Source organism: Aureococcus anophagefferens (genome assembly GCF_000186865.1).
Source record: "Aureococcus anophagefferens unplaced genomic scaffold AURANscaffold_4, whole genome shotgun sequence".
Taxonomy (NCBI): domain Eukaryota; class Pelagophyceae; order Pelagomonadales; family Pelagomonadaceae; genus Aureococcus; species Aureococcus anophagefferens.
This window is the reverse complement of record NW_008705564.1, coordinates 2721346-2730936: the sequence shown is the minus strand read 5'-3', so window position 1 is coordinate 2730936 and position 9591 is coordinate 2721346. Positions and strand designations below refer to the sequence as shown.

General features: G+C 72.4%; 3 protein-coding genes across 3 annotated transcripts; 2 read left to right on the top strand and 1 right to left on the bottom strand.

Annotated features, from left to right (window-relative positions):
• Nucleotides 1-820: 820 nt before the first annotated feature.
• Nucleotides 821-3464, bottom strand: AURANDRAFT_62371 (hypothetical protein; the record flags this gene model as incomplete). Its single annotated transcript, XM_009036177.1, has 2 exons — nt 821-1918; nt 2529-3464. 2 exons carry the CDS (start codon nt 3462-3464, stop codon nt 821-823), a joined length of 2034 nt encoding a protein of 677 aa, XP_009034425.1.
• Nucleotides 3465-4313: 849 nt separating this feature from the next.
• AURANDRAFT_62370 (hypothetical protein) lies at nt 4314-6015 on the top strand (the record flags this gene model as incomplete). The annotated part of the gene is made up of 3 exons (XM_009036238.1): nt 4314-4775; nt 4838-5164; nt 5293-6015. 3 exons carry the CDS (start codon nt 4314-4316, stop codon nt 6013-6015), a joined length of 1512 nt encoding a protein of 503 aa, XP_009034486.1.
• A 1817-nt stretch (nt 6016-7832) lies between these two features.
• Nucleotides 7833-8640, top strand: AURANDRAFT_22426 (hypothetical protein; the record flags this gene model as incomplete). The annotated part of the gene is made up of 2 exons (XM_009036239.1): nt 7833-8260; nt 8337-8640. The coding sequence occupies 2 exons, from the start codon at nt 7833-7835 to the stop codon at nt 8638-8640; spliced, it is 732 nt and encodes a 243-aa protein (XP_009034487.1).
• Nucleotides 8641-9591: the final 951 nt, after the last annotated feature.

The following is a 9591-nucleotide window of genomic DNA, read 5'->3' as shown; positions in this document are numbered from 1 at the left end:
GTCGGCGGCTGTGTGGAATTCAATCTTCACCCGACTTCAATGTGCGCAATGCGACAGTTTCGACGCAAGCTCTTCGGCTGTGCTTCGAGAACTCGACGAGAGCAATCGATTCGTCCAAAAATCAGCCGAATCGACTTCGATTTGATCGAGCTAGAGAATTCTGAAGTTTGGTCAGGACCACCCAAACCAGTGGTTGAATTCCACACAGGTCGGCGGCGGGCCACGAGCTCCACTTCGACGCCGACGTCGCGTCGGGCGCGCTGCCCATGTGCTCCGCCGTCGTATTGCTCGAGGCGCCGCCGTCCGGCGGCCGCACGGTCGTGACCGACCGGGACCCGTCGGACGCCGGCGACGCCGGCGCCGTCGGCTTCGTCGCGGAGAACGCGGAGCGCGGGCTCCTGCTCTTCGACGGGCGGCTCCTCCACGGCGTCCTGCCCGGGCGGCCGTCGCCGCGGCGGCGCACGTCGCTCATGCTCAGCTTCTGGGACCGGGCGCTCGCGCGCGCGGCGCCGGGCGGCCGGCCCGCGGCGAACATGGCCCTGCCCGCGGCGGACGGCGGCGCGGCCTGGGCGCGCGCGCTCCTCGGGCCCCGCGAGCGCCGCGCGCCGCCGCCGGCCGAGCCGGAGCCCGCGGGGCTGCTCGAGCTCGCGCCGCTCTGGGTGCCCGTCGACGGCGCGGACGGCGGCGACGACCCGCCGCCGCCGAGCGCGTTCTACATGGGCCCGCCGACCTGGCGGCCGCTCCTGTTCGAGGGGTAATGTATGCCGTCAAGTTGGCGCTGGGTACTGGCCTTTCTGGCGCTTAGAATTAGCGATGCGTCCTAGAGGTAGGGCCCGACGACGCCGCGGATGACGTCCCGGACGTCGGCTCGGCTCCGCAGTTCGTCCGGGACGCAGGCGCGAAGCAGCGCGGCGACGACCAGCGCGGCCTTGCGCTTCGCGGCGATGCCCGCGTCGCGCACGACCGACTGGTCGTCGACGGTCAGGCGGCCGCGCCGCGCGAGCTCGACGAGCGCCTCGAGGCCGACGGCCGCCGCGATCGCGACCGCGTTGGCGTCGTTGTTGTAGGCGATGTTCCACAGCGCCCCCGTGGCCCGCCGGCTCGCTTCCGCGCTCCCGTCGCGCAGGAGCTCGACGAGCAGCGGGATGGCGCCGGCCTCGGCGATCGCGACCTTGTTGGCGGCGTTGCGGTACGCGAGGTTGCACAGCGCCAGCGCGGCCTCCTCTTTGGCGTACGCGCTCCCGTCGCGCAGGAGCTCGACGAGCAGCGGGATGGCGCCGGCCTCGGCGATCAGGACCACGTTGGCGGCGTTGCTCGCGAGGTTCCACAGCACCCCCGTGGCAAGCCGGCTCGCTTCCGCGCTCCCGTCGCGCAGGAGCTCGACGAGCAGCGGGATGGCGCCGGCCTCGGCGATCGCGGCCTGGTTGGCGGCGTTGTAGCACGCGAGGTTGCCCAGCGCAAACATGGCCCACTGTTTGGCGTCCGCGCTGCCGTCGCGCAGGAGCTCGACGAGCGGCGGGACGCCACCGGCCTCGGCGATCGCGGCCTGGTTGGCGGCGTTGTCGCACGCGAGGTTGCTCAGCGCGAACGCGGCCTCCTCTTTGGCGTCCGCGCTGCCGTCGCGCAGGAGCTCGACGAGCAGCGGGATGGCGCCGGCCTCGGCGATCGCGACCTTGCTGGCGTCGTTGTTGTACGCGAGCGAGCCCAGCGCACTCGCAGCCTGCCGCTTGGCCTCCGCGCGCCCGTCGCACAGGAGCTCGACGAGCAGCGGGATGGCGCCGGCCTCGGCGATCGCGACCTTGTTGGCGGCGTTGTGGTACGCGAGGTTCCACAGCGCCCGCGCCGCTGCCGTCTTCGCCGCGTCGTCGCCCTCGCGCAAGGCGCGAACCAGCCCCTCGATCTCCGCCATGCTTGACCCCTTGATGAAACGCCGATGTTTCCCACTTGCTTGCACATTCAACCACCCGATTTGCCACAAGGTGGTGGTGGAGGAAGTCGTCTATCGATCGGCGGCGCTGCCGGCGCGCGCGACGCGCCGCATGAAGGTCCACCGCGCGTTCCACCGGCGTCCCTCCGCGCGCCTCCGTGGCGTCACGCGCGCCCCGCAGTGATCTACAAGCCCATGGGCTCCAACGGCGAGCCGTCGCTGCCCGACGCCATGAACTGGGAGGGCAAGATGACCGTGCCCAAGAGCTGGCGCGCGCCCGCGTCCCGGTGTAAGCACCCGCGCGAGAAAAGACACGCGCAAAACGCTCCAGGTACGACAGCCCCGTGTCGCGGCTGACGGAGTACGCCGTGAAGACGTACAACGAGAGGCACCCGGAGCTCAACGCGGTCCTGCGGCTCAACACCGAGGAGTACTACCTCGCCAAGTACTACCAGGCTCTGGGCGAGTCGGAGAAGATCGCGGACGTCGTCGAGCGCGGCGACCACCTGACGCTGCTCCAGGGCTACCCGCAGGAAAAACGGGACCCGGACCTGCCGCGCGTGCGTTTTTAATCTTTAGGGCGCGCCAGCGCGAGCCAGACGCCCGGCGCGTCGGCGAGGGGCGCGAGCCAGGCGACGTGGCTCGCCGTCTCGAGCCGCTGGAGCTCGGCGGAGAAGGTCGGCGGCTCGTCGAGCGCGAACGCCGCGGGCGCGCCCGCGGCGTCGCGGCGGAACGCGAAGCGCAACACGTGGCGCCGCTTCCAGCGCTGGAAGGGCAGGGGCGCGAGGTGCATGAAGTGGTGGTCCCGCGCGGCGTCGTTGGAGACGGCGAAGTCGCAGCCGCGGCTCGCGACGGACAGCGACGCGAGCATCCAGTACCAGTCGTCGTCGCTGCCCGGCGGCACGGTCGTCAGCAGGTGGGGCTCCCGGCGCCACCCGTCGACGAGCCGCCTCGCGTCGCCGGAGAGCCGCGACGCGCGCGCGTGCTTCCGCGGCAACACCAACACGGGGTCGACGCGCCCGTCGAAGAACGCGGGGAGGGCGCCCATGGCGCGGTCGAGCTGGCCGTGGTCGAAGTTGCCGCCGCGGAAGTTGCGGCCGTACCAGGCGACGTTCGCGCCGTCGAGCGCGACGCGGACGCCGGGCGGGTTTTTCGCGTCCGCGGCCGCGCAGCGCCGGTCGAAGGCCTCCGCGAAGGCCTCGAGGCGCTCGCGCTGGGCGCCGCCGCGCCGGCCCGCGGCGCGGAGCACCGCCGCCCGGAGCTGAGCCCGGTCCGCGCCGTCGAGCGCGAGGCGTTTTAAAGCGCCGAAGCGCGTCGTCCCGTCGGCGCCGACGCGCTCGTACGTCGCGGACCAGCCCGGCGCGGCGTCGGCGTCGCGCGCCATGGCCGCGGCCGTGCGCGACGCGATGGCGAAGACGCCCGCGTCGCGGCCCAGGCGCTCCAGCACCTCGTCGACGCCCGCGGCCGGCCCCGCGAGGCGGCTCCGGAAGAGGTTCGCGTAGTCGCTCTCCGAGAGCGCGACGTCGTCGCGGACCATGTCCTGCCAGAGGTCGTCGACGCGTTGCCGCGCCGACGCGTCCAGGGAGTGGGCCGCGAGCAGCGGCGCGTAGGCGCGGCGCCGCGGCCGCTCGGGCGACCGCGCTTTCATCCTCTCGAGCAAGCGCGCGGCCGCGGCGACGTCGCCGGCCTCGACGGCGGAGCGGATCAGCACGCTGTAGGTCGCCTCGCCGAGCGGCGGGCTCGCGCTCCGCCGCACGCCCACGGCCGCGCGGCTCGCCGCGCGCTGCTCCGCCTCGAGGCGCGCCACGAGGGCGACGTAGTCGGCGCCCGTGGACACGTCGCGGAGGCGCACGTTCTGCTGCTGCAGCTCCCGCTCCGCGAGCCGCCAGGGCGGCGCCTGCGACGACGACGCGCACGCCGCCGCCGCGACGACCCGCGGTCGCTGCGCGGATCTTCGCAGAGCCGACAACATCTCGTGGCGCAAATCGTCGCCACGGTTCAAGAATCACCGTTGCAGACGATGTTTCCCTCTTCGCCCTCGCGGCGCTCGCCTCCTTCGGGTCTCCGGGCGCCGATCGAGCCTCTCGACGCACGTGCCAGCTGCCCCGAAGCCCGATTATCCCCATCGTCGACTCGGACTCCCGAAATCGTGCGCTCGCCAAATTCAAGCTCGCGCGCGACGAATACGACGCCTCGCCCTCCGCCGCCACGCCGGGGTCGATGCGCACGGCAAACCATCGTTCCGGCAGCAGCCACACCACGGCAAACCGGGCGTGCGCGCACTTCTCCGCGGCGGTTACGGGCGTGTTTCCTTCAACTTTCTTTCGCGTTGATGTTGCTGTTCAGATAGAAAACAACTCACTTGGTGAGCATGGTCGCGCGTGCGATGATGCGTGCTGCGGCTGCCCTGCTGGCGCTCCCGGCGTCGGCCCTCGTCGCGCCGCAGCCGCGCCTCCGCGCGCCGCGCGTCCTGCGCTCGGCGCCGGCGGCCGCGCCGCCCACCGCCGACTCGCCGCCGCGCTGCGCCGTCGTCGCCGCCGAGGTCGCCGACGGCGGCAAGGCCGTGGACGTGTCCTTCGGCTCCGGCGCGACGTACCGCTTCCACGCGCTCTGGCTCCGCGACGCCTGCCGCGACGAGGCCCACGTCGCCGCGGCCGCCGGCGAGCGCATCCTCACGGCGACGCCAGTCGGCCCCTTACACGAGATGTGCGACCCGGCCGCGCTGCGCGCGACGGCCGTCGGCGTCGCGGACGGGCGCCTCGACGTCGCCTGGAACGGCGGCGCGACGGCGTCGTCGATGCTAGATGGCGCGGCCCTCTTCGAGCTCGCGCCCGCCGTCGCGAACGGCGTCCCGCGACGAGTTTCGAGAGATGTCGACCGTGAAACTATCGTCACCGACGCATGTGGTAGGTCGCGAAGCCCCTCGACGACCGCGCGAAGCTGGAGAACTCCGTCGCGGACCCCGCGATCCCGGCGTGGCTCGAGCCCTACACGGGCTTCCCCGGCGCGCCCGCGCCGGCGGATTGGACGCCCTACGGCGGCGACGCGGCGCCGAGCGCCCACTTCCCGCGGCGCTTCGACCTCGCGGAGCTCGAGCGGTGCGAGGCGACGCAGGTCGCGTACCTCCGCGCGATTTTAGAGGAGGGCGCGGCGCTCGTCGAGGGCGTGCCCGACAGGGCAGGAAAAGAGAGCGAAATTCCCAACTTCAAAGGCTCCTATCTCGGCCGTTTTCCACTCGTTTTGGCTGATTTTTGGACGAGCGATCATCTCTCGGAACGGTCTCGAAGCATGGATGCTTTTTCCGGAACGCGCGCGCGCGGAACACTCATGTTGAAGCGACGTTGAATCACCCTTTTCCTGCCCAGGTGCCCGACGAGGCGAGCGGCGTCTTCGTGCGGCGCTTCGCCGACGACTTCCTCGGCGGCATGCAGAAGGAGCCGACGCGCGACGAGCGCAACTGGCGCATCGTGCGGCGCGAGAACGCGGCGTCGATCTCCTACGACCCGGCGAAGCGCCTCTACCAGCACACGGACTCGAGCGTGCCGCCCCACGGCATCCCCGCGCTCATGCTCACGATGCACTACGTCGAGGGCTACGGCGCGAACACGCTCACGGACGGCTTCGCCGTCGCGCGCGACCTCCGCGCCGCGGACCCCGAGGCGTTCGAGCTGCTCGCGACGCACGGCGTCGACGCCGAGCGCGACTTCGCCGGGTCGCGCGCGGACAGCGTCCAGGCCCACAAGCAGGGGCTGGTCATCAAGCGCAAGCACCCCCTTTTTGTTTTAGACGACGACGGCGAGCTCGCGCGGGTCCAGTACAACGAGGTCTTCCGGACGGCGCTGTCGCTGCCCTACGACGTCTTCCCGAGGTACTACGCGGCGTTCTCGACGTTCGTCGAGATGCTCCACAACCCCAAGTACGAGCGCACGGTCGACATGGCCGAGGGCAACCTCCTCGTCATGAACAACTGGCGCACGCTCCACGGCCGCGCGGGCGGCCGCGCGTCGCCGAACCGCCACATCGTCGGCGGCACGGTGCTCCGCGAGGCGATCTTCTCCAAGGCCATGGGCCTCGCCGCGGCGGACTAGGGCTCCTCCCCCCGATCGCCCGGACCCCCCGCTCGGCTTCGAATTTAAAAAAATCAGCTACGCTGCACGCCCGGGGGGGGGCGTCGCGTTTTTGGCTCGGGCGCGCGCACGTCAGCGCCCGTCGCGGGCCGCGTGCTTGTAGCCCATGCGGCAGTTCGTCTGGACGAGGGGGAAGCGCCGGAAGTCGCGGGCGACGCGGTCCACGCACGTGGCGCGCAGGTCCGTCCAGCCCGCGACCCTGAGGTGCATCTGGACGCCGCCCGCCGTCGCCGGCGCGTCCGGCGCCTTGTCGAGCTCGCCGCCGTCCGTCGAGTGGAGCTCGAACCAGATGGGCGGCTGCCGCGTCGCGTTCGACGCGAGGAAGTGCAGCGTCATGTCCTCGCACGTCGGCTTGTGGTCCGTGATGTAGGCCCGCGACGCCGGCGGCACGTCCACCAGGAACCGCTCGATGAGGGCGCGCTTCAGCACGGACGTGGTCCCCGTGGCCATGTTGTAGAGGTAGCGGCTCGTGTTCCTCCCGTCGCGGCGCCGCGCGCCGTCCTCGAGGAAGCCGCCCGGCGCCTTGTCGCTGTGGTAGTACGTCGCCGGGCCGCCGCCGGCGTAGGACAGCGCGAGGCGGCCGTTGACGCCGACGACGCTCCGCGGGAAGAGGGCCGACACGACGTGGAACGTGCGCACGGCCCGGTCGCCGTAGCGCACGTCGTCGTCCTGGAGCAGCACCTGGGCAGGACAAGAGTGATTCAATGTCGCTTCAACGTGAGTGTTCCGCGCGCGCGCGTTCCGGAAAAAGCGCCCACGCTTCGAGGCCATTCCGAAAGATGATCGCTCGTCCAAAAATCAGCCGAAACGAGTGGAAAACGGCAGAGAAAGGAGCCTTTGAAGTTGGGAATTTCGCTCTCTTGTCCTGCCCTGGAGCAGCACGTTCGAGCCCATGCCCTTGGCGTCGTAGCGGTTGAGGAGCGTGTTCTTCGCGAAGGCGCGCACGTCGACGCGCACGCCGCTCTTGGCGCCGACGGCGGCGCAGCGGCTCAGGTCCGGCGGTTTGGATTTTGCGTCGTTCCATTGCACGAGCACGCGGTCCACCACCCCGCCCATGCGCGCGTAGTGGCACACCGTCTCCCGGAGCCGCGCGGCGGCCGACGGCAGGTACGTCAGGATGGCGACGGTGAGCTTCGGCCCGCCCACGGCGCGCCGCATGGCGTCGCGCACGTAGCGCGACGGGTCGCGCAAGTCGCCGGAGCTGTCGCAGACCTTGGGCGGCTGCGACCAGCGCCGCTCCTCGCCCCGGCAGCGGCAGTAGCGCAGCACGATCGCCGCGAGCTCCTTGTTGAAGCCCGGCGGCGGCGGCCGCCGCGGCGGGCCGTCGCCGCTCCGGGCCAGGGCCGCCTTGGCCGCCCGGAGCGCCGCGAAGCGGCCGCCGCCACCCGGCGACGCGGCGCCGTCGCCGCCCGCCGCCGCCGCGGCCTTGGCCGCGCGCAGCAGCACGAACTGGCCGTCGCCGCGCGCCGACGCCAGGGCCAGTGCCCACAGCAGCGGCGCGCGCATTGCCGCGCGCCGCGCGAGGGGCTGCCTCCGCTTTTTTTTTTCGTCCGCAGAAGTGAATCGCAAGTTGACCAAGTTGCCGTCTTTTACCCTACCCAAAGCGGGCAGCCTCCATGATGGAGTCCTCCATCGCGCCGCTCCTCGGCGACGACGAGCGGGCAGCCTTCTGATGGAGTCCTCCGTCGCGCCGCTCCTCGGCGAAGACGAGAAGCCCGACGCGCGCGCACCGCCGGCGCCACGGCGCCGCCTGCGCCATCCTCGCGCTCTTCGTGGTCATGGCGGCGTGCCATCGCACCCTGCGCGGCACGGCGCTGTGGGACTCCATCCACGCGGCGGACCACGCCTTCGAGGTCGGAGCGAACTACGTGGGCGACGCGTCCTTCGGCGTCACGGGCACCGTCGCCGCGGGCGCCGCGGGCCTCGACGCCTTCGGCTGCGTCGTCGTCGGCTTCATCACGGCGCTCGGCGGCGGGACCTGCCGCGACGTTTTGCTGGGCCGGTTGCCCATCTTCTGGCTCGTGGCCTGGGACGAGGCGCTGCTCTGCGTCGCCGTCTGCGCGGCGACCTTCTTCGCCTGGCCGCCCCTCGCGCGGCGCCGCGGGCTGAGCGTCGAGGGGGAGCTCCTGTTCTGGACGGACACGGTGGGCCTCGGCGTCTTCGCGGCGAACGGAGCGCTCGTCGGCGACGACATGCATCCGGCAGCGTCCTGTGGCCGTGACGATGTTCGAGAGATTTGCGGTGGGAAAGCAATGAGAGATCGTCACCGTCATGCTTGGTAGGCCGCCGGGGCGCGAGCTCCACTTCGCCGCCTGCGCCGCTTGTGGACTCGTGACGGCGACGTTCGGCGGATTGACGCGCGACGTGCTCCTGCGGCGGCCCGGGCGCATCCTCTACGCCCACGCGGAGGTCTACGCGGCGCCCGCCTTCCTCGGCGGCCTCGCGACGACGGCGTGGCTGCGGCTCCACGGCCGCCGGCGGCGCGTCGAGGCCGTGCTCCTCGGCGTCTACGCGACCGTCCACTGCCGCGTCTTCGCCGCGGAGCGCGGCTGGCGGCTCCCCGCGTGGGCGACCGCCGCGCGCTAACTAGGAGGCGGCGCCGCGCCGCTTCAGGAACGCACCGAGGCGCGCCTCCCAGGCGGCGTCGCCGACGTCCACGACGAGGAGCTGGCAGCAGGGCACGCGGCGGAGCAGCGCCGCGTAGAAGTCCACGTAGCGCTTCGCCGCGAGGTAGGCGTCGAAGCCCGCGGCGCCGAAGAGCAGCGCCGCGGCCCGGTCCTCGGCGCCCGGCCAGGGAAAGTCGCGCGCCGCCGCGAGCCACGCGGTGACGTTGCGCGCGGAGGCGACGACGAGGCCGTCGGGCCAGACGCTCAGGAGCTCGTGCGCGAACTGGCTCAGCGCGAGGCCCGCGGCGGCGTCGAAGGCCCCGAGCTGCCGCCGCGCGCGCGCGCCGAAGGCGTCTGCGCCGGCCGCGCCGTCGAAGAACGTCGCGTCGCGGTCGCGGCGCTTGACGTCGACGGCGCGCGACAGGAACGCGCCGTCGCCCTCCGCGCGCACGCGGAGCTTTCGCGCCGCGAGGAATCGCGCCACGGCGCCGTCGGCGCCCGTCGCCGGCATGCCGACGCTGAACAGCTTGCGCGCGCCGCGGACGGCGCCGCCGGCGCCGCAATAGGTCCGATTGGCGTTGAGGGCGCGGGCCCGCCAGCGCGGCGCGGAGACGTCGACGGCGAAGGCGACGTCGCCGTCGCGGACCTGCGAGCACAGCGTCCTGTGCCGGCCGGCCCAGGCGCCCGCGGCGAGGAGCAGCAGCGACGGCAGCGCTATACGCGGGGCTGCGAGCACCATCGTATGAGGGCTGGCTACGCGCTGATGCTGCCGTCAAGATCTCGTCAAGACCACAGCTTTCGCCTCTCGCGAGACGATGTCCGGCGTTTTAGCGCGCAGGCCCGGCGGCCGAAAGGCGGCGGCAAAGGCGAGAGCAAGCCGAAGGGCCGCGGCGGCCGCGGGCGCGGCGGCGGCGGCGGCGGCGACGGCGCG